The 24,345-nt window shown below is 46.1% G+C and overlaps 1 protein-coding gene across 2 annotated transcripts in view; it reads left to right on the top strand.

The window, feature by feature from the left end:
- The first annotated feature begins 542 nt into the window (after positions 1 to 542).
- Positions 543 to 24,345, top strand: part of PIP4K2A (phosphatidylinositol-5-phosphate 4-kinase type 2 alpha) — a 189,353-nt gene continuing 165,550 nt past the window's right edge. Inside the window, exon 1 of one of the 2 annotated variants that reach the window (XM_053225381.1) lies at positions 543 to 943. In XM_053225381.1, the coding sequence (XP_053081356.1) occupies positions 800 to 943 (144 nt within the window). In that variant the 5' untranslated portion in view covers positions 543 to 799. The remainder of the gene's footprint in view (positions 944 to 24,345) is intronic. The other variant, XM_027073613.2, reaches the window with a different exon arrangement.

Here is a 24,345-nt window from a genome sequence, read left to right as displayed (position 1 = left end):
GCGAGGCTCAGGATCGGGGTTCGAAAGGCCTGAGGGTTAACAACTTCATTTCGGTGCCACCCTGGGAGGTGGCCAACGACGTACCCGGGTCCTTTCCCTTGGTGCTAGGGAAGCCCTGGTCTCCATGCAGCATGTCAGGTCTCGCCAGCTCTCCGGACTCCCGGGACCGGTCTAAGTGGTGGTTCCCCGAGCCTCATTCCTTCGCCTGACTACCGCCTCTGGGGGCTCCTCTCCTCCGACATCCCCACTCCTCTGTCCTCCCCGCCCCCCTTCTCCCTGGGGAGCAGACAGGGTTGCCCTGCGGGATTCCTCTGGGGGCCAGCGCCGCACGCCCACCCCGCGGGGTCCTCAGCCGGTCGGGGGCGCCCAGCGCGAGTTCGCCTGCACCCCGGGGGCCCGTGGGACCACGGCGGGGCCGGAACGGGAGCCGGAGCCGGAGCCGGAGCGCCAGGCTGTAGCTTAACGGTCCCGCGGCCGCGCCCCGCCTGGCGGCGCCGCAACAGCTGCCCGCCCGCCCCCTGCGTCATGACGCCGACGCCCAACGCGGAAGCCGCTCGCGGCGCGCCTGGTCCAGCCGCGGGCTGAGCGCGGAGCCGCGGCGGGCGCGGGATCCGGGCCGGGGCGCGAGCCGAGCGCAGCCTCCCTCCTCTGCCGGGCCAAGCGCGCAAAGCAGGAGGAGCGGGCACGGCGCGCCGGGGCCGCAGCCGGGGGGATGCGGCTGCCTCCCCCGGCCGGCGTGTAGAGAGGGCGGGTCCCCGGCCTCGGGAGCGCGGCGGTGGAGGGGACAGAGGCGGCGGCCATGGCGACCCCCGGCAACCTGGGGTCCTCCGTCTTGGCGAGCAAGACCAAGACCAAGAAGAAGCACTTCGTAGCGCAGAAAGTGAAGCTCTTTCGGGCCAGCGATCCGCTGCTCAGCGTCCTGATGTGGGGGGTAAACCACTCGGTAAGGGCTTGCGCTGCGGCGCGCAGTCCCTTTCCTCCTCCTCTTCCTCCTCGCTCCCCTCCTCCTTCTGCTGCAGCTGCTGCGGGGCGGGGAGCCCGAGCGGGGACCCGGCCCTCCGGCTGCTCGCTCTCCAGGGTTGTCCGCCCGCCGCGGCGCCTCGGTGCCCCCATCCCCGCGCCGCGCGCCCGCCTCTCTGGGTTCCCCGGGCGCCACTTGGACCCCCTTTGGACCTAGAGCCGGTTGCGGGACGTAGGGTCCCATCTGCAGTTGAGCCCTGCGGCGGGTACCAGTGTCGTCCCCCGTGCTCCCGTTCGTGCGTCGGCCGGCTGGTCCCCGCAGCCGGGCAACGGGGAAGTTTGTGCAGGGCACGGGTCCTCCTGGGCTGTCAGCCCGGGCGGGGGCTGCTGGGGTCTGAGCCTTGGTGATCGCTCCTTGATGTCGGGGGGCGGCCGGGGCGGTCGGGTCTTCAGCTGGCTTCAGGTGTACCTGTGCGAGGTCAGGGGCGTCCGGAGCCTCCCCGCGGGGGAAGAGGGGTGAGAATACCGGAGATCGGGAGATGTGGGCAGCGGCTTTAGTGCTTAGGTCCTTTTTTCCTTTAAAGGCGATATTATCGGACGCAGGGAATCTTTTTGGCAAAGAAAAAGCTCGTGTAAATATGGCACTGGGGTTTAGTATCTTCCTCTGCTCCTCTCCCGCATCTCCCTGCCGCTGTGCGGGCTGGAGAGCTGCTTGGCGGGGAGTCTTCCTCTCCACACCTCCTCCCCCACCTCGGGGAGCCAGGCCGAAGTCACCGACTGCGGAAGGGTGGCCTGGGGATGACAGGAGGGGGGGGGGGGGTCTTGGCTGGGCGGAGGGAAAGCCGTCTCGAGTTGGCCGCACCGGTTTTGGGGGTTTGCTTAAAAAGGCTGGAGGGAGAATGCTCCGAAAGGTTAGCTTAACACTCAGCCGGAGGCGGTGGAAGATGAGCCGCTGCGGGCTATGCGGACTGCGGTTTGAGGGTCTGAAATAGCCTCCTGCTGATCTTACTGCGAGAAACTCCTGCAGTTTTAATCTCCTTAGGATCAGGAAACATGATCGGAGCTGTTGGCCGAGCCATGAAAGTTTAAGTGAGCTTGTGAATTCTGACCATGACCTTACCCACTGCAGTCAGTTAGCATGTGAGCAAAAGTGTAAGCTTGCCCTCCGTACTTTTGATTTCTGTGGATGTCTGTGTGCCCTTTTGAGCGTAATAGAAATGGCAGAAAACCATGCTGTTTTGTTTTGTTTTAAGAGCACTCTCAATTTAATGAAGTTGTTTAAAACGGCTTAGAAGCATGCATTCTATTTATAGTTTTCTTGCCGACGGCAAGCTGGGGAAAACGTGGAACAGTATCAGGATATATTGTGTTTGCATGAAGTGATTGTGTCTAAGAAAGTTGAGAAATGAGTGTCTGATCCACTGAAGTTCATCTTCACTTCCTGATAACTTCTTTAGCGATTGGGAACGTGAGCTTGTCCAACCGCAAATGTGAATGCACCAAAAACTCTCCTCTTAAGGTTTATCGTAGTAAATAAAATGGAATTTTTCCTGTATGATGCATCTACAATTTAGAGTTATGCCTAATTCTATTAAGCTTTTTAAATTATTTTTTGTTAGTTGCTTTTTTTAAAAAAAAATTGCTATTCTGTATTTATTGGTGCTTGTATCTCCTTTGGAGTTCTGGTGTTTGGGTCAGAGAGTGTTTGTGTCTGAGGGTTTAAATGTAGTAAAGGATTGCCAACAATATGCTGCTGAAAAAAGAGTGTGCTTTCTGGGATTTAGTCCGAATTCCATCTTGCTTCACAAAATCTTGTAGTTGTGCATATTTTATTGTAACCACTTACGTTGCTACCTCATATTTATGAATTGCTACATTTGGTTTAGAGTTTCTTGCTAATTGGAAATTTGTAAGCTATCTAAAGCTTACAAAAATGACATATGATTTGTGGATGGTACACCTCGTGTTATTTTCTTTTGCTTTCAAGAAAAGGTAGCAACTCTTAGTCGTCCAGAGGAGTCAAGTTTTAGAGTATGTAAGGTAACCATGTTATTCACTCAGCAACTTTGTAGTAGCCACACGGACAGTTCCAGACGTTGCGCAAAAGACGGCTAAGAATGCCACTCAGTTTTTTTGTCCAAATATCTTTATTTTGAGGGCTTAATCGGCATAAGAATGGTCTGTTTCACAGCCTTCTTTTTCAGAATGTCTATTTTCTTTATTATCTCTGAAAAAAAAAAGTGAAGTGTATGTAACTATGAAATCTAAGTACCAAGATGTCATGTATTTCTGGTTTGATTTCATTTTAGGTGGCAAAGTCTAATACTAGATAAACGTTTTTATATGAACTTGACCAAATATGACCAAAGTGTACAGTTTAAAATGAGAATAAACTTCGTCAGCGTTATTAAGAAGGAGCAAGCATAGTGCTGTATATGAATAGGGACATTTGAGAAAACACAGCAGGAAAGGAGCGGATAATTCAAATCCGTCTTTCTCCTACATCTCTTTTTTAATTTATTTTTATTTTTTTAAGATTTTATGTTTAAGTAGTCTCTACACCCAACATGGGGCTTGAACTCACAACCCCAAGATCAAGAGTCACGTACTCTACCAGCCAGGCACCTCTAACATTATTCTCCTACATTTATAACGTGGCCAGAATTAATGGGAAAAGATTTGTCATGAATCTAGCAATTTCTTGCTTTTATACTTCATTTGAATTTTTCTTTTTTTTTTTTCAACGTTTATTTATTTTTTTTGGGGACAGAGAGAGACAGAGCATGAATGGGGGAAGGGCAGAGAGAGAGGGAGACACAGAATCGGAAACAGGCTCCAGGCTCTGAACCATCAGCCCAGAGCCTGACGCGGGGCTCAAACTCATGGACCGCGAGATCGTGACCTGGCTGAAGTCGGACGCTTAACCGACTGCGCTACCCAGGCGCCCCTTCATTTGAATTTTTCTTAAGGATGTTTAGAAATAACTAACATTTGGAGTACTAAAAAGAAAAATCATGTTTATTTTTATCACGTAGGCATCTTATAAGAGGTTTGGGAACCTTGTACATACTATGGTAAAATGCTCATTGTACATGTGTTCTAATTCTTTCTCTAATTCTGCTGACCTTGGGCATATAACTAACTAGTTTTGCATCAATGTTTGCATCTGTGAAGTAAGGTGATTGGACTGGATGATTTCTAAGTATTTTTCTAACTTCAAGATTCAAATGTTTTTGCAATCTACTTGGTTCACAGCATTATATTAGGATCCATAGACTAGCAATAGTAATAGTATGGAACTAAAGTTGCGTTACCGTTGTAACCTTGAACATGCAGCTGCATTCAGGGAATTTTCAAGGCCGTGACCAGAGGGAAGGATATCTGGGGTGATTGGAAGAGAGGTGTGAACTGAGAGTTTGTTGGATTGATTGGAGTTGGACTGCATTGTGGTCTATTAAGTCAAAGTCTATTTGATTGAAATGTAAAAACTTGAAATTAAGGTGGAAATTTCCAAGTCAATTGTGGTGGTAATTCTCAATGACAAGAATAAGCCTGACTTTGTGTGGTGAATTTGATACGTTACTGCTTTCTAACTTAAAATACCCAGCAGTGAATGGATCGCTGCCAATTTTTATTTTAAGTATTTTAAGCAGGGAATATAATTGAATACATAAAGGAAAAGACCACTTCAGAAGGCGGTTTTGTCTTGTTACATTTGGAATTAAACTAAAAATGATCAGGCAGTTAGCTTCTTAAAATTATATTTTAATAGTGCGTGGAACATGTAGAATGATATGAGCCAAGACTTGTTTTAAAGAGAGATACTCTAAAAGATTTTTACGAAGAGTGCAATGTGAGCCTTTTGGAAATGTGAATTTAAAAACCTAATTAAGTATCGAAAGGAATTCATCTGTATAGAAGAAACGTAAAGGACATAAACCTTATTTAAAACAAATACGGTATTTAGAAGGAGTCCGTATTAACGCTAAAGTCTTTTTGTTGCAAGCTATAGAAATGTGAATGAGCTTAGCCAGAAACTTTAAAAATTAGGAGGGTTTTGGAGGTCTGTCACAGTGCAAGAAGGGATTGGCCACCAAACCAGGAGAACAGGAATAGGACTGAGTTCAGCCATAACTGGAAGCTTGGGTACTGTTGGGACTTTTCTGTCTGTTTTGGCTTTATTCTTGCTCATAGCTGACTGGTTCCCTCCACAGGACCGGGAACTGATGGTTCCTGAATTTAGCATTTTGTAATTCCTGCCCCCTCAAAAGGGACTTTCTGTTTCCGATTCAGTTCTAAAAATCCCATGGAGGGATTCTGACCCGTTTGGCATCCCCCTGGGCTAAACAGTTAGGAAAAGATGGAAGTTCTTGCCTACTGGGACAGTTCCCTTAAGAATGGAGAGGGCCTGGGGGCGCCTGGGTGGCTCAGTCGGTTGAGCGTCCGCCTTCGGCTCTGGTGATGATCTCGCTGTCTGTGAGTTCGAGTCCCGCGTCCGGCTCCGTGCTGACAGCTCAGAGCCTGGAGCCTGCTTCGGATTCAGATTCTGTGTCTTCCCCTCTCTCTGCCCTTCCCCCGCTCATGCTCTGTCTTTCTCTGTGTCAAAAATAAATTAAAAAAAAAAAAGAAGAAGAAGAATGGAGAGGGCCTGGACAGGCAGGATCGGGCAGGGATCTGTCCTAGTGGTAGTTTGGGCCAGTATGTAGTTTTCGGGGTTCAGCATCCATAGCTTTTGTTACATTGTCAGCAAGGTCTGGGACTTGAAATAAGTAAATAGTATATTAGAGGAATAGTGGTGTCTTTGGGGTTCGTGGGTTTATATTTGGGCACGGAAAAAAAAAATGAAAGAAGGAAACTAGGTTTCAAAATGAAATGAGTGACTGTGAAATATTGACTGAATAGGATATAATGAGGCAGTTAAATTAAAATAGTGATTAGCTAGACGTTAGCTGAAATGTACTGAATGGAACCCAAACAACCACTCATTCAAGAACTAGTCCCACGCTGTTTTTATTTCTTCCCTTCATCAGTACAGTTTTTAAGGTATCTATTTATTTATTTTGAGAGAGAGAGTGAGCCGGGGAGGGGCAGAGAGAGAGCAAGAGAGAGAATCCCAAGCAGGCTCCGCACTGTCAGCACATTGCCCGTTGCCGGGTTTCATCTCACCAACCGAGAACTGACGGTCCGAGAGATGGTGACCCGAGCCGAAATCAAGAGTCAGGTGCTTAACCGACTGAGCCACCCAGGTGCCCCATCTTCTCTTTCCCTTAGAGGAAAGAAGAATGCCAAGCAGACACAATGTTTGTTATTAGGGAAATCGTTTTAAGCCCCCGAAAATTTGGGATTCTATCCTGAGAAGAGAATGCATTTTCTTCTCCCTTTACCAAATAACTTTTACTGAATTTGAGTGTTCAGAATGATGCCCGTCACAAGACGATGATTTCTCTTTCTAAGCCAGGATCGTCTGCGCTGCCTTTTGAAAGATTTTCAGCAGGAATTGTAATAAAATCCGCCATAAGTTGACCAGCAAATACAGTCAAACGGAGCAATTAATTCGGCCAACATCCCCTTTGAAATGCAAATTTTGGAATTTAAGGGAATTGGTGCAGTTGGGCAAAATGGTTTGTGGTCAGACAGATAAGGTTCAAATCCTGCCTCCATCAGGTGTGGACTCATTGAGCAGATGATTTATCCACTTGGGCCTCAATTTACTCATTCTTAAAATAGAGATGATGGTGATTCTCTCACAGGGTTATTCTGAGGGTTAAGTGAGATAATGTATTTAAAGTCTAGAACTGTAATTAACCCATAATAGGGAGTTATAATTGATACCAAAAAAAAAAAAAAAAAAGATCAAATTCAGATGCAGTTAGGCTGGTAGCATATTCATAAGCACCAGAGAAGTGATTCTCAAAATTTACTGTGTGTATGAATCACTTGGGAACACTTTAAACATGCAGATTTCAACTCAGCGGGTCTGGAGTAAGTCCCAAGACTCTGTGTTTACCGTGCTCTTAGATGATGATGACGCTGCTGGTCCTTGGGCGACACGTTGAACAGCAAGACCGGCGGAAGGAATAGTGCTAAAAATAAAGAGAAATAGTCAGGATTTGTCCCCTGACTGCATGTGTGGAATCCTTGAGAGAATGATGACCCCATGGTAGACTTAGAAAAGTTAGAAGGAATTATGTACTGAAAAAGGGTAAAACATTTCCGGTTGACTCAGTTGGTAGCTGGAGTGTGTGACTCTTAATCTCAGGGTCGTGAGGTCAAGCCCCATGTTGGGCATGGAGTCTACTTTTAAAAAATACACGGGGCGCCTGGGTGGCTCAGTCGGTTGAGCGGCCGACTTCAGCCAGGTCACGATCTCGCGGTCCGTGAGTTCGAGCCCCGCGTCGGGCTCTGGGCTGACGGCTCAGAGCCTGGAGCCTGTTTCCGATTCTGTGCCTCCCTCTCTCTCTCTGCCCCTCCCCCGTTCATGCTCTGTCTCTCTCTGTCTCAAAACTGAATAAGCGTTAAACAAAAATAAAAAAAAAAATACATTAAAAGGAAGTGTCGAACTGCAGGTGACAGTGAATGGGCATTGTAGTGACAGTGTCCACCGGTGGGGTGTTGGAAGGTGGGATCACGGCTCAGGAGCAAGGTTAGGGCTGGGATGGAGAATGGAGAATTGCCCGTGCCGAGTTGGTGGTGGAAGCCAGGGGGGTAAAGTAGGTCTCTGAGGGGAACACTTGGCTTTGAGGGAAGGATGGGCGAAGAGACAGGAAGCAAGACATAACCCAGCGGGAAGGCCCGCGTATTAACGCTTCAGACATCACGGTGTTCAGGGACGTGCTTTCTGGGACGGTGGCTGATTTGGTATGCACACATATACGCATCTATTTGTGGGGAAGCTGAAAGATTTAAAGAACGAATGCACGGAAGGAGAGGCAGCCCGTCTTTGGGGAAGGTTAGAAGTAGAAGGAAGGTGGGAGATACCATTTTATTTAGGGATGCCCAGGTATTTTCCTCAACTCCCTCACCTTCCATTCTCACCTCTGCCGGCCTACCCAGATTTTTACCTTGACTGAAACGTTAAAAATACCTCCTAGCTCATTTTCCCTGTATCTGCTTATATCCACATTTCCCTTTTTGTGCCACACAGCCCTGTGGCAGTCCGGTGAAGGCTATGTACGGACCCCTTCTTACAGTAATGCTTTTGGGTGAATAAATGAAAATACGGAGGGTACATCCTACCAAGTTCAGGGATCCCCTGAATTCTGTCCGTGGACCACCTGGGAGTTGTGGAGCCCGACTGAGGACTGTTGAAAGAATCAGGCGGGAATGGTGTGGGGTGGGAGATGGGGAGGAGCACGCAGCAGCCAGGAAGAATAATCCATAGTAGGAATGTGCAGAGATGAAATTAATCGCGGCTTGGGGCGCCTGGGTGGCGCAGTCGGTTAAGCGTCCGACGTCAGCCAGGTCACGATCTCGCGGTCCGTGGGTTCGAGCCCCGCGTCAGGCTCTGGGCTGATGGTTCGGAGCCTGGAGCCTGTTTCCGATTCTGTGTCTCCCTCTCTCTCTGCCCCTCCCCCGTTCATGCTCTGTCTCTCTCTGTCCCAAAAATAAATAAACGTTGAAATTAATCGCGGCTGGGCACACAGGGCTAGTAGGTGCCGTGATTCAAACCTGTACCCTCAGCAGTGCCTGGGGAGCTCAGTCAGTTGAGTGTCAGACTCTTGATTTTGGCTCAGATCACAATCTCACAGCCCTGTGTTGTTGGGCTGTGTGCTTGCAGCCCAGAGCCCACTTGGGATTCTCTCTCTCTCCTCTTTTTCTGCCCCTCCCCCCAAATAAATAAACATTAAAAACAACAACAACAAAACACCTGTCCCCTCAGCCATTGACCTCTGCTTGCCTGGGCTACCCTGGGAATTACTCACTTATGTCCTTAGTCTTTCCTTTCCTTTCCTTTCCTTTTTCCTTTCCTTTCCTGTCCTTAGTCTTAAAAGCTATACTTTGACAGAGATTAGCTGTTGATACGGAGGAAAAGTGTTCAAAGCAGTTTTTTCCTTTGTATATGTATGAATGATTATACATTCACGATATGAAAGATATGATATGAATGTATATATTCAAAACACTTAGGAAGAGGGTATATATATATATACATATATATATACATATATATACATATATATACACATATATATATACATATATATATACATATATATATACATATATATACATATATATATACATATATATATGTATATATATATATATAATTTATTAATGAGTAATGTTGTAGGGAGTTTGAAAACAGTAACCTACCTAAAGAGAAGCCTTTACATTTCAAGTAAGTCTTCATGGTTTTTCACCTGTCTGCTGTGGTTAAGAACGCAGGCTCCCGCGCCCCCTGGTTGGCTGTGTGACTTTGACAGTCATTTGAGCTCTCTCTCAGTTCCTTCCTTAAAAAAAAGAGGTGGAGCTAGTACCTACCACAGAGGTGTGTTGTATGGGTTAAATGAGTTGGTGCTTGTAAGATGGCTAGAGAGTTGCTGGCACGTGATAGGCTCCTAATAGATGTTAGGAGTCATTAGTATGTCTTAAAAAATATTTTAAGTGGTAGAACATGAGCAGTTTTTAGAGTGCACGTTCAGTTCATTTTTACCCTAACCTCACTCGTAGATAAAAAGTCGCAGTTGCACTTGGGATCCTTGTGCATCTCTGAGTTGTAAATTAACCCTTTTAGAATTCTCTTTGTGCCCTTTAATTTCTGTCTCTTTTTTGTTATAATGTTCTTTCTTGTATCTTTAATGCTGCCACCACCCACCAGGTTGTTTGAGGTGTGACAGTTTTCATTCAGATCTGTTAGTTGTACATTGTGGTCCGCTATTGGTTTGATTTCTCTTTCTTTCTTTCTTTTTTTCTTTCTTTCTTTCTTTCTTTCTTCCTTCCTTCCTTCCTTCCTTCCTTCCTTCCTTCCTTCCTTCCTTCTTTCTTCTTTCTTTCTTTCTTCCTTCCTTCTTCCTTCCTTCCTTCCTTCCTTCCTTCCTTCCTTCCTTCCTTTCTTTCTTTCCTAATGTAAGAGACACTGTGCAAGACTCTTCGGATGCAGAAGGAATGTATTATGGACCCTGCCTTTGAATTGCTCACAGCTTCAGGGAAACAGACATATACATAGACGTGTGTATAAATAATAGAGTACCAAGAATGCTGGGTGGGGAGGGAATTACATGGGTGGTCAGAATATAAACCTCATGAAGGAGACATTTGAGTGAAGGGATGAAGGAGGTGAACGGGTTGGATATGAGGATATCTGGGGGAAGGGCATTTTAGGTAGCAGGAACAGCTTGTGCAAAGGCCCTGAGGCTGGTGCTGGCGGGGCATGTATAGGAAACTGCAGGGAAGCCTGTGTGGCTGGAGCAGTGTGAGAAAGAGGGAAAGTGATAGGAGATGGGGGCAGGGACTGGAGTATGATTACTTCTGCCCAAGGCTCTTGGACAAGAGTTCAGGAGGCACAGACATGGGCAGGGCTTTGAAGATGGGGTAGAATGTTCCTGCTGGAGAAGACAGGGAAAGGTGTATGTGGCCAAGGGAACAAACTGGTAAAAGTAAGCAGACTGTGTGGAGAACGGTGAGTGGTCTGGTATGACTGTGGCCCCGGGCCTTGCCACTCACGGAATGTGACGTACAGAATGGCGGCGTCAGCCATCACCCAGGAGCCTGTTAAAAACGCAGAGTCATGGGCTTCTTTGCAGACCTTCTGGGGCAGGATGTGCGTTGCAGCAAGACAGGTGGTTTGTGAGCACATGACAGTTTGAGAATCTCTGGCTAGGGTAAGTCTTTGGTTTCAAACCCTGGGGTTCCTTGCAGGTGCCTCCAGCGCTAGTGGGAGGGGCTGAGCTGGTGGGGGGGATTTAGCCGCTACGGCAGCTTCCTCCAGAACAGCTTGTTTTTGTCATCATCATCTTTTATGTGATTTTTTTTAATAGTCTCCACGCCCAGCATGGGGCTTGAACTCACAACCCTGAGATTAAGAGTTGCGTGCTTTACCGACTGAGCCATCCAGTGCCCCCTCATCATCATCTTTTTTGTTTTAAGTTTATTTATTTTGAGAGAGAGAAGGAGAGAGAGAATCCCAAGCACACCCTGTGTTGTCAGCGCAGAGCCCGACGCGGGGCTCGATCCCACGAACTGTGAGCTCATGAGCTGAGCCGAAATCAAAAGCTGGACTCTCAACTGACTGAGCCACCCAGGTGCCCGTCATCATCACCTTTTAAAACATTTTTGATTGGAGGCACCAAATACGTACTGTGTAGGTGCAAGGGCAGATAACGTACAGGGGGAAACGATTCTACAGCCAAGAAGCTTGAAAACCACACAGGTAAATGATAGGGAATGTTTAGCAAATGGTAGAAAAGGTAGTTGCAGGTCAGATTTTAAAGGGCTCAGTAGCTGATGTTTGCCACTGAAAAACTCGACAACGGTTCTGATGAGGGCCACTGTAAAATGTACTGTAAATCATATTGTATGCTCTTTGAAACTGTTTCTTACCTTTTCTCTCTCCCTAACTTTCCCTCTAGTGTCTTCTCCCTTTACCCTCTTCCAGCTGGTAACCTTTAATGCTTTGGAAGACATTGGCCCAGGGGCGCTTGGGTAGCTCAGTCAGTTAAGCGTCCGACTTTGGCTCAGGTCCTGATCTCTCGGTTCGTGAGTTCGAGCCCCGCGTCGGGCTCTGTGCCGACAGCTCAGAGCCTGGAGCCTGCCTCGGATCCTGTGTACTCTCTCTCTCTGCCCTTCCTCCGCTCATTCTCTGTCTCTCAAAAATGAATAAAAATGTTAACAAAAAAAAAAAAATTTTTTTTTTTTTTTTTAAAAAGAAGACATTGGCCCCATAGAAGCCCACTGACTTCCATTCTTCCCACCATGCAGTCTGCTAACTTTTGGACAGCTGAATGCCATTAGGCCAGAGACATGCTGGAGGGCTGCACTGTCCAGGTTGGAAGCCACTGGTCACACATGACTAATTCAATTGCATTGAATTAAAATAATATCTGGAACGTTCAGTTTCTCTTATTGAGTGCCCCACAGCCACCCGTGGGCAGTAGCTCCTGAGCGGGACGTCACATCCTCACGTTGGTGTCCACTCTGTTTCTCTGTTCCTTTTTCTAGCAGTTGTGCAGCCTTGTCTCCTGCTCCTGCCTCCTGTAATCTGTCTGTCGCTGCTGCGTCCCTCCCCTGCCATTCTCTCTCGAACCTGCTGTAGCCTCGGTTTCATTTCATCTTCCCCGCTGCAAGGAACCAGCACCAGCGATGCTCCTGGATTCAGATCCCCAGGACCCCTTCTCGTGTCTTTTCCTGTTTTCCTTCGGCCTCACCTGCTACCCTCCTTACGTACCTTACCAGCTTCCTCCTCCTTTACCCAATCTCTGAAAGCTGGAAGGTCCCAGGACTCTTTCCAGGGTCTTCTATAACTAGGCACAATTTATCTACACGATCTTATTTAGTCTTGTGGCATTTCATGCTGATGACTAAGAAGTTTTTATCTTCAGCTCTGAGTCCCCTGCTGGGCTCCATATTCAGTTTCCTACCAGATACCTTCCCTCGAATGCCAAGCAGGCATCTCCGAAGTGACCCACACAGGGCTCTTCTCCTCCTCCCTGCTGCTGCCTGCCCCAGGCCACTTTCTCCCCCCATCCGTGAACGGACCACCATCTCCCCGGCTGTTCAAGCCAAAAAAAACCTTGGTGCCAACCTTGATTCTTCTCCTGTTCTCACCACTACCATTTCCAAGTCCTGAGTATTTCTCTCTTTGCATATAAATTCCCTCTCTGCCGAAACACTGCAGGCCCGCCTGATTTCACCCTTGCCCTGTTTCAATTCAAATCCTCTATACTGGTAGCAGAGCAATCTCTCTGAAACGTAAATGATATCCTGTCACTTCACTTCTTCAGTGAGAACCTTCCAGAGGCTTCGTGTTGCATCGTGAGTAAACCCCAGGCTCTCCTCTGTGGTTTGCAAGGTCTTCCTGGCCCGGCTCCTGCTTCTTTCTTTGTCTCACCCCTTCCTGCTGTCTCCACGATTTGCTTGTTCCGGCCACGCTGGGCTTTTTCTGTTCCTTAAACAAGCCAAACTCGGGGCAGCCGCAGACCTTCCGCATTTACTTTCCTCTTTGGAATATTCTTCCTTCAAGTCTTTGAATGGCTGTCATTTTAGTCTCCCAGCTAAAGGGCTGTCTTCTTGGATGGCCCCTCCAACTTCCTCCACTCACGTTACTCTTGTTTTCTCTGAGACACCTCACACCATCGGAAACTGAGTTGTTTACATGTTGATTACTTACTTCCCCCCAACTAAGATGTTCAATTCCACAGCGGACGAGACTGCCTAATTTACTCGATCCCCGGACCTAGAACAGCGCTTGTTTGCAGTGGGCGCCCAGTAAATACCTACTGAATGACTGGATGGAGCTGGATCCTTAAACTGTAGGCCAGGAGTGCTCCACTGGTATTCTGTGAGCCTCTCCACGTTAAACTTTCATCCACACGTAAAACTCATGTTTGCTATGATCGAGCACGGTATTTACAGCATTTTGCTGAGCGGGTTGGGCAATGAGAGCGGGGGAACTTGGTGCAAGTCGGCGATAAGAGGTATGGGGTGACCCCGAGCCGAGGCCAGAGAACGAGCTTTGTTTACAGCAGTGTGCAAGAGCTTTGCCTTGAGCACAGAGCAGAGACGGTGCAGCCAGTAAAGCACTTCTTTCGTAGAATGTCACGGTGTTGAAGGGCCACCAAGAGAATTGTGTGAAGACTGAATGCGTTCCCGAACAATCTGAGATGTTATCGTAGAGAAGAGTGCACCGCAGTGTTCTTTCCGGTTTATTCCCTGTAGTTTGGGTCTTTTAATGACTTCAGGTATGCCTCTAAGAATTCTAGTATTCAGAAGCGTGCCATAAATTAAATTTGAGATTCTTTAACTGATGGAAAAATAGTGCTAATCCCAATATCCCAAATCTTTGTGGGTATTATTCCGCTGTGTTGTATTTCTGCTGGTTCTTATTCATGGTGGGTCCTTCCCCTATTTGCTTGGTTATCTTTGGCTATGAGCTGCTCATTTTCCTCGGACAATTACTTGGGGGGGAATTCTTTGAGTCTCAGGGTGAAAGTGTGTCCCTTTAGAGAGGATTGCTTGTCTTTGCCACGTGGCAAAAGGGGTGGCCAGGGGTGCTATAAATCAAGGCCATTTTGAACTAACTCACAGCTTGGAATTTTCTGAATGTCACGGTGATACCAATTTGGGCTGCAGTCCCCTGGGGGGAGTGAAATGGGTTTATTTTTGATGTGTACTTAACCCTGAGGGTGCAACCCTTTTGGATTCTAGCCTCAAGAAGAAAGGGTTTAGATCCCCACGCCCACCCCTCCTTGGATGGGCTCTAGGCTCTGACTTCTGTTTATCTCAACCCTTGAGACCATCAGAGCCCTGAGGGCCAAAATGGCTTCTGGGACTAAGCTGACTGCTCTTCCTTAGACTTTGGCAAGCTAACTCTTGCCTCCTCGGTGCTTTGGTGTCTTTAAGATCATGTTTAAAACACACTGTCTTCCTGGATGTTTAGTTGTTGCCAGCAGCAGTGTTGATCTCCAAAATCCAGTTCTACTCCACTAGCGGAAATAGAGATCAAGCGGCAGAGTTTCTCGATTGAGGGGAATGGCAGGCATTAAGGGACAGGTCAGAGCCTGCCATGGTCCTGGGGCAGGATCCTTCAGTCAGAGACTCCATGCCACGGGAGGAGAGACTCCCAGGGGACACTGCGGTCCTGTGCGAGTGGCAGTAAAGACAAAGGGTGTGCCTGAGGGATGTTTTGGAAGTAAAATCAACTGGATTGGGTAGGAGGGAGTAGAGGACAGCTCTGGGGTTTCTGGCTTGGTTGCCTAAATAGTTTTCTTACCATTCTTGGTCTATTATTATTACCTTTTGGGCGATTAGCCAACAAGAGTCTGTATTAACAGTGCTTATGTAACTAATATGCGGAAATGATTATATTTCTAATTTTGAACTTTTCACAGATGTTTCAATTTATAGATCAGTCCAGCATTTGATGGATAACTCAGCATTTGATGTCCCCAACCTGAACAGAATCCTGAATTGTGGGGTTTAAGAAAAAATTTTTTTTAATGTTTATTTATTTTTGAGAGAGACAGAGAGAAAAATGGGAATGAGTGGGGGTGGGGCAGAGAGAGGGAGACACAGAATCTGAAGCAGGCTCCAGGCTCTGAGCCGTCAGCACAGAGCCCGATGGGGGCTTGAACCCACAAACCGTGAGATCATGACGTGAGCTGAAGTTGGATGCTCACCCGACTGAGCCACCCAGACGCCCCTAGAGAGTTTACACTCTTACAGGGAAGATGTAAACAAGGTGGTAAAATGGTATATTAACAGAAGGTTTATCTGGTTGTAAATGACAGTCAAGAAAGTCTGATGAGCTGAAGGAAAAATGGGGTTACTGGGTCACTCGTGGAGCAGAAGGGCAGGACCCTTAACTGAGCCTCCCATAGGCTAAGACCCGAAGTGGCTCCTTTCCCTCTGTCTGTCTGATCTTGGCGTCACTTTCTGTGAACCTTTTCTCTGAGGATATTGTCATTTCTCGGCTGCTTTATGGAAGTAGGCCCCACACAGCTTCTAAACTTACTTGTCCCCAGATCCAGGTCCTTTAAGATGGCAGTTAGCCACTCTGCATCCTAACTTCGGATTTCTCAAGAGTGATAGAAAGGAGGAGGGGCAGAAAAGGAGTCGGTGGCCATCAGGTCCAGCCAGCTGTCACCACGGGGAGCCGGGCTGCCCATGGCACTTGAATGGAGCGGCGGAGACAGCCCTCAAGCCTCGGAATCCTCCTGGGTAGCACCCCTCCCCCCAGGTTGTGTGCACAGACAACAGAGGATTGATAAACCGCCCCGGGGGACAGGTAGTCGTATTTGAGTTGGATCTCGAAGAGTGAATTGTCATCAGCCTGGTGTAGAGACCAGCGAAAACAGGTTGTTGGCAGAGCGAAGAGTATGTACAAAAGGCCTGCGTCATTTTCAGGGAACTGCTGAGCCTTTTCGGGGGGTTCCATTAGTCTTCCCATCTTCTATTTTTATGGTCTTATTCACGTTGCATTCTTCCGTACGTATTTCTAGCGGCATTACTTCTGTTTGCATTAATTTCTTTAGGCTTGATCATCTGCGATTAGAAGCGTAGGTGCTAGACAGCCTAGCGTTCCAGAGCGTAGCGTTATCTGGAGTTGCAATAAGCATGCTTTGGTTGTGTTTCCTCAGCCGGCACTTTGAGGAAGGTGTTCTGGATGACAGCCCCCGGACGGCCTCTGTGGCATGGCACGTGACCATGCCCACACAGCCTGGGCTGTGCCAGGGGTGCCAGGGGCAGGTGTGGGCTGGAACCAGTACCGCCACCTGGGCACCCCGGCAAGGGGCTGCCTTGGCCAGAAACAGGCACCCTCTCCGTAACTTGCCTGCACAGAGGAAGCTCCTTTTTCGATGTGCACAGAGGTGCCCTGGGTGCCAGCGGCTGCCCTGCTTTGCCCCGCTTTTCTCCGCTCACGCGTCCAAAATTCCTCACGTCCAGTTCGTGAGTGGCGGTGGCCTCGAGGAAGCTTTCTTTCAGGTGCTGCTCAGGCTGGACAGAAGAAAAGGGGATTTGTGAAGTTCCCGTACCGATTTGAACCTGCTTTAGGAAATGGGTCGTTATGCCATCTTTTCTGCCGCGTGCGTGTTTCTGTAGTGCAAATTAGTTGGCCCACGATTGGTAAATAGGGAGTGATGGCACACGCCGTGGACATTGGTACACACACAGCTTTCTGTGAGCGTGTCCCCGCTGAGGGCAGCGGATGCAACGGACACTAACAAACAGCCAGGGGCCGCAGCCCCGGTAGGACAGCAGGACTGCGCCCCTTACTCATCCCCGCTTCTTCCTCTGGACTCAGCAGATGCTCAGTCTTAGAAGTAGTAATTTTGGGGCGCCTGGGTGGCGCAGTCGGTTAAGTGTCCGACTTCAACCAGGTCACGATCTCGCCGTCCGTGAGTTCGAGCCCCGCGTCAGGCTCTGGGCTGATGGCTTGGAGCCTGGAGCCTGTTTCCGATTCTGTGTCTCCTTCTCTCTCTGCCCCTCCTCGTTCATGCTCTGTCTCTCTCTGTCCCAAAAATAAATAAACGTTGAAAAAAAAAATTAAAAAAAAAAAAAAAAAGAAGTAGTAATTTTGTGGTTCTCCCCAATCTTTCTGCGTTTTGTCCTAATCTTTGTACCTTGCGAGCCCAGTCGGTTCTCACATTCTTTCCACGGGGTGATCTTCACAATTGTGTTTTTATTATGTAGTCATTCATTTATTCAAGTTTATTTATTTTTGAGAGAGAGGGAGGGAGAGCATGGGGGAGGGGCAGAGAGAGAGGAGGACAGGGGATCCGAAGCAGGAGCCACATTGACAGCAGCGAGCCCGATGCAGGGCTCGAACCCACAAACCGTGAGACTGTGACCTGAGCCGACGTGGGACACTTAACCGACCGAGCCACCCAGGCGCCCCCACAGTCGTATGTCTTTAAAAGATAAAGTCCATTCTGTATACAATTGGAATCAAACAGTTTTGGAGACCGAAGTGTGTATTTTTAGCATTTTATTTGTTAAGTGTTCTGGTGATAGAATTCCATAGGTTTTGAGTGGTTTTCCGTGTGTACACAGAACTTAGTTTTTCAGAATACCGATCACACTGTGACAGAAACGTGTGTATTTACAATTTTTGTCCCATAGCTGTATACCCAGGCTGGAATACCCCTCTGCCCACACAAACACGCGGTCCTTGTTATTGTTTTCTTCGCTGCCAGGGATAACCACCTACAACGGCGATGGAAGCGTTACTGACTGAATCATCCGTGGTCTTAAAAGTTTGGAGACCCATCTAAGCTACCGGAAACTTCTTTCTTTCTTTTTTTTTTTTAAGTTTATTTATTAATTTTGAGAGAGATGTGGGAGGGGCAGAGAGCAAGGGAGAGAGAATCCCAAGCAGGCTCCGTGCTGCCACCGCAGAGCCTGATGCAGGGCTCGATCTCACGAACCGAGAGATCATGACCTGAGCCTAAACCAAGAGTCGGACGCTGAGCCAGCCAGGTGCCCCTAAACTTAATTTCTTTATGGTCCTCTTGAATTTCCTTAGTAATCCTCTTCCCGCCTGCCCACACTGCTGTCCCACTGTCCTCTGCTCAGGTGTCTCTTGTGTTCACGTATCTTTCGCCAGCTCTGCCCTGACTCCTTAAGTTTCCATGGTCCAAGATTACCTGTCTCAATGTGCTACTAATCAACTTTACCTTCTTGAAAATTTGCTGCAGCTGTCTTCTGGGCCCACAATCCCGAGAGGAGACTTTCTTTTCAACTGACCCCTCCCTCACAGAACCAGGCTTTTACTATAACATTAGGACTTGGAACATGTTTCCTCATAGAAACAAATAGCCAACTGAAAAATGAATGTTTGGAACGCAACCCATTCACAAATTGGATTCTGTCTGCACACAGATGAAAAGTTCAAATGCTTTGGCATAGAAAGAACTGTTCAGAAACAATTACGATAAACCCATAAGGCACTTACTTTTTTTTTTTTTTTTTTTTTTTTGGCACGTTGAGCCAGAGTAGGAGGACAGGGACAGGTTTAAGTTTAAAAGAAAAAAATAGGTTAGGGGCGCCTGGGTGGCTCAGACGATTCAGCGTCCACCTTTGGCTCAGGTCATGATCTCGCCGTCCGTGGGTTCGAGGCCCGCGTCAGGCTCTGTGCTGACACCTCAGAATTGGAGGCCGCTTTGCATCCTGTGTCTCCCTCTCTCTCTGATGCTCCTCCGCTTGCACTGTCTCTCTCAAAAAATAAACAAACATTAAAGAATGTCCAGAGGCAATCCGTGTCAATGTTTCGATGTGTAGTTTTCAATCCTTTTTTATTTATTTATTTGTTTATTTATTTGTTTTAATTACTTTTTTAAAAAATATTTATTTTTGAGACAGAGAGAGACAGAGCATGAATGGGGGAGGGGTAGAGACAGAGGGAGACACAGAATCTGAAACAGGCTCCAGGCTCTGAGCTGTCAGCTGACGCGGGGCTCGAATTCACAGACCGCGAGATCATGGCCTGAGCCGAAGTCGGACGCTTAACCGACTGAGCCACCCATGCGGCTCTTCAATCCTTTTTTAAAATCTCATTGAGATTATACTGTCCGTCTACTTCGTCTTATCGTTATGTATTCCTTGCAATGGTAATTTTTAATGACTGCCTAATAGTCTAATGAAGTTTTAATAGTGTATACATTGGTTCCATTTTTTTTGGCTCCCATAAATAATGCTGCAGTCAACATCTCCCCATATAAACCTTTTTCCTTTTTTGGATAGCTTCCTTAGAACAGACTTGCCTTTTGAGGAATTATTTGGTCAGAGGATATGAGTATGTCAAGGCTCCCGGTACATGTTGCCAAATTGCTTTCACAGAGGGCTGTTTATATAAATATATATTTTTAAAGGATGCTTTTAACCCGCTTACAGCTTCGTTTAGAGGCATTTTAGGTAGTTCAACATACGTGCAGTGTGGGGTTGGAAGACCAGCCGCCATGCTGTCCGTCTGTCTGTCCTCTAAGGAGAGCTGTGGTCAGTGACCCATTGATCACAATTTCGTTCTTCATTCAAGTTTAGAATCCTCAGGGTCTCCGAAACAGAAGGCTTTGTAATTTCCCTTTTTTTTTAATGTTTATTTACATTGAGAGAGAGCAAGTGCATGCGTGCACCTGCGTTGGGGAGGGGCAGAGAGAGAGAGGCAGGGAGAGCATCCCAAGCAGGCTCCGTGCAGAGCCGGATGCAGGTCCCGAACTCATAAACCATGAGATTGTGACCTGAACCGAAATCAAGAGTAGGACGCTCAACCGACTGAGCCACCCAGGCGACCCCATCGTTTCCTTTTTTTTTAAAAAAAAACAAAGACCACAAGACCAACTATGTGCTTTCCTACAAGTCTGGGGTCTGGAAGTTGGGGTGGAGATAAGAGTAGGACAAGTGGTGGTCAGTTGACAGCTGGTAACTTTTCAGGCAGAGTACTTGGATCCCAGAAGCGGGCCAGTGTCCTCTGTTTATGTTTGACTCGACTTCAACTGGCCGTACTCTACGTAGCTTTTATCATACCCACCCCTCTAGCATTTCCTGGCGGGTAACACGCCTAAAATAGAACACCAGGAATTTGTAGTTGGTTCCCCAGTCTTACCACTTCGCATGAGACCTGACCAGTGGATGATTCAGAAGGTGGACCGATGCACTTCCTTCCGCTGCAGTCCGTAATTAGAATATATGTGTTTGCTCTTTAAAGGTTGAGTGCTCTCAACCCTCGGTAGTCCTGTCCTTGGCTTGGAGCTCCACTCTGTGTGCTGTCCCCTCTGCTCAGCATTATCTGATGTAAATACATCCGTCACCTGTGCTGACTTTACAAACTCCCTGCAGCCTGGCAAGGCCAGGCAGGGGAGGTGGAAGCTTCGCCCAGGTAGCTGTGAGCGCCCGGCTCCTTCCTTAGTTAACTCGTATTCCAGAAGGAGAAAGCCATGTAAGTTTTCCTTTGGACAGAAGTGAAGGAGTATATTGTGTAGTTTAGTAAACAGTAAAAGAGTAAAATAAAAGAGTTTTAATAGATAATGAAAGAGTAAAATTCCCGGGGCACCTGGCTGGCTCAGTCAGAAGCACGTGTGACTCTTGATCTTGGGGTCGTGAGTTTGAGCCCCGCTTGGGGGAGGGGGGGGTAAAGAGTATAAATAAACTATAAAATTTATAAATTTTATAAATTATAATTTTATAAATTTATAAATTATAAAATTATAAAATTTATAAATAAATGATAAAAAATAAAGATTAAAATAAATAAATATTTTAAAAAATACCAAAATTCCCTGTTTTAATATTTAACTCTTTTACATAATATGAAAAGTAACATTTCTCTTTGGCTGAAGAGGAAGAGTGCTTGAGAACACTGAAGAAAATTGAAGGGACAAATGCGAAAGGAAAGGAAAGGTCATGCTTATAAACCACAGTCATCCAGATACACTGTTATTCCCACTCTGTGTGGATGTGTTTTATTGTGACAGCGGTTAACTACGGTTGCCAGTTTTCAGAAGGCCTGAATTATGGACTATTTCAGATGGCTGCGGGCTTTAAAATTAGTCCCTGGATAATGCGTTTCTTTTAAAATTGAACCTTAATTGATTTTTATTTTTTAAAGCTTGAATTAAGTAGAAAATTAAGGGCCTTTTATAAAAAGATGGTAATGTATGTTTAGCTCAGATGATTACTTAATAGAGAATTATTCCTATCCTATTATTATTTTAAAATATTAAGTGACACGAAAAGCAATAAATGTTACATTTTGTTAAAAAGTCTCTTTAATTTATGTTTTATTTAAAAAAATTTTTTTTAACGTTTATTTATTTTTGAGACAGAGAGAGACAGAGCATGAACGAGGGAGGGTCAGAAAGAGGGAGACACAGAATGTGAAGCAGGCTCCAGGCTCTGAGCTGTCAGCGCAGAGCCCGACGCGGGGCTCGAACTCACGGTCTGTGAGATCATGACCTCAGCCGAAGTCGGACACTTAACCAACTGAGCCACCCAGGCGCCCCGAAAAGTCACGACCATTCTGAATGGTCTTGGAAAGTGTGTTGAGTGAGAACATAGCCAGTATGACTTTTCGATATTGGTAAATTAACTGCAATTTTTCACTGATTTCAAAATAAGAGCTTTTTAGAATTACGAATATAAATCTTTTATGTTCTGTTTTTAAGAAAGTACTTGTTTCCTTATGTGAGAGATTTCTGCAAGAGTTCAAGAAAGCTTCCGTACGGATTGTTTTCCACTTAACCAGAGTGGCCAAATACTGTTTCAGAACAAATTTATTCCCATCTCTGAACCTCCAGAACAAGAGACCATTTAAGAATTCATTTCTTCTTGGTTATTTACCAGAAGAAAAGGCTGTTCTGATGGCGTGTGGAGTAGTCCAAAATAAGAGTTGTGCGAGAAACGTTTACTTCCAACCATTGGGTATACCAACTGAGGAGAGACCCTTTTATCCTGTTTCCTTAAAAACCAAAACCAAAACACAGGTCTTTTCTTATTGGAAAACAAATTGGAAAGAATATAGATATCCATTAGTGTGATATATTTGGGGTTAAAGGAAATGATGCATTGGTGTACTGAAATACATTGTAACTATTACACATGCTTATGGAGTTCAGTGTCACGGCTGTGTAGGACTGTGATAGGTTGAGTGAGGACATAGCCTGTGTTTTAAAATATTACAGGTCTCTCTGAGGAGGGGAGGGAATCATAGGTGATTTTTTTTTTTCTACTTACATCTTTCTATAGTTTGACTTTTTTTAAATGTTGAACATGTGGTATTTACAATTAGGAAAACAAGATGTGCTCTTAGGTATGGTGGATGGGAAGAAATCTTTTACAGATTGAATTTGGATAGGCAGAAATAACTGCATATTTCTGTTTGTGAAATAGATATATTTACTTGATATAAAGGATTTTTTTTGGGGGGGGGGGGAGCCATCCCAGGAAGTCCCTGGATTATAAAGCATTATTGATTGTTTTGGGAGAAACTGTGAAGTGACAAATGATTCTGAAAGTTGTTACTTTTGGTGAGCATGGGAGAAACAGAGATAAACTCGAGTGATTATCACTAATTTTCTTATAGGTATCCAAGTGTTTTCTTTTAACTTTTTAAAAGTTTATTTTATTTTTTATATTTTTTATATTTTATTTAAAGTTTATATTTATTTTGAGAGAGAGAGGGAGACAGATCTCCAGCAGTGGAGAGGCAGAGAGAGAGGGAGAGAGAAAAAAATCCCAAGCACTGTCAGTGCTGAGCCTGATGTGGGGCTCGAACTCATGAACCACGAGATCATGACCTGAGCTGAAGTTGGGGTGCTTAACCAAGCCACCCAGGTGCCCCTAGAACACAACGAATTTTTTTAAGTTTATTTCCTTATTTTTGAGAGAGACAGAGACTGTGTGAGTGGGGGAGGGGCAGAGAGAGAGAGGGAGAGAGAGAGAATCCCAAGCAGGCTCTGCGCTGTCAGTGCAGAGCCCTATGTGGAGCTCCAGTCCATGAACCGTGAGATCGTGACCTGAGCGGAAACCAAGAGTCAGATGCTTAACCAACTGAGCCACCCAAGTGGCCCGAACACAAAGAAGTTTTAAAGATGCATTAAAAATAAAATAAGTATTAACAGCCAAAATCTTGTCTTGTTAACAACGTTATTGTTATGTGTTTTAATTTTTTTTTTAATTTTAATTATTTTTTGAAATGTTTACTTATTTCTCTTGAGAGAGAGTGTGAGCAGGGGAGGGGCAGAAAGAGGGGGAGAGAGAGAATCCCAAGCAGGTTCTGCGCTGTTAGTGCTGGGGGGGGCTCGATCCCATGAACAGTCAGACCATGACCTGAGCCCTGATCAACATTTGGGCACTTAACTCACCGAGCCATCCAGTTGCCCCAATTTTTATTATTTTTTTGAAGTTTATTTACTTAAATAATCTCTACACCCAACATGGGGCTTTAATGACCATGAGATCAAGAGTTGTGCGCTCTCCCAACTGAGCCAGCCAGGCCCCCCATGTGTTTTTAAATGAAAGTATACGGATGAATTTCTGTCATTGTTTCTTTCTTGTTAGTTGTGAGAGTGGACGAGGGAGAGGGAGACAGAGAATCCCTATGAGGCTCCCTGCTGTCCGCGTAGAGCCCCACTCGGGCTTCAGTCTCTCAAACCGTGAGATCTTGACATGAGTTGAAACCATGAGTCCAAGCGCTTAACCGACTGAGCCATCCAGGCGTCCTGTGTCATTGTTTTTAAAAATCTTTGTGACCAGTCTGCGATTTGAAAAGTGTGGTTCTACATTCAACTTATTTTGTTATTTGGCTTGAAAACTCGTAAGAGCTAAAAAAAAAAAAAAAAAAAAAAAGTTATCTCACAGAGATACATTGATCCAAATAAATAGTTGAAGTTCATTAACGACTATATTTATTAACCAGCAAATTTCATTTTCAAACCATCTACCAGTTATGCAGAACATTTGGTTATAATTTGGTGAATTTCCTTTTTTCCCTGATACCATTAAATTCTCAAAAAATGTATTTCAGTTTATATTAATAAGGATGGTGGAGGGTTGAAATACACTTTTTACATTCACTGCCTTTTTTTTTTTTTTTTTTTTACCATTTATTTATTTTTGAGACAGAGAGAGACAGAGCATGAACGGGGGAGGGGCAGAGAGAGAGGGAGACACAGAATCGGAAGCAGGCTCCAGGCTCTGAGCCATCAGCCCAGAGCCCGACACGGGGCTCGAACT

This window comes from Acinonyx jubatus, chromosome B4 (genome assembly GCF_027475565.1).
Source record: "Acinonyx jubatus isolate Ajub_Pintada_27869175 chromosome B4, VMU_Ajub_asm_v1.0, whole genome shotgun sequence".
In the NCBI taxonomy this organism is placed as follows: domain Eukaryota; kingdom Metazoa; phylum Chordata; class Mammalia; order Carnivora; family Felidae; genus Acinonyx; species Acinonyx jubatus.
This window is presented reverse-complemented; position numbering and strand designations above follow the sequence as displayed.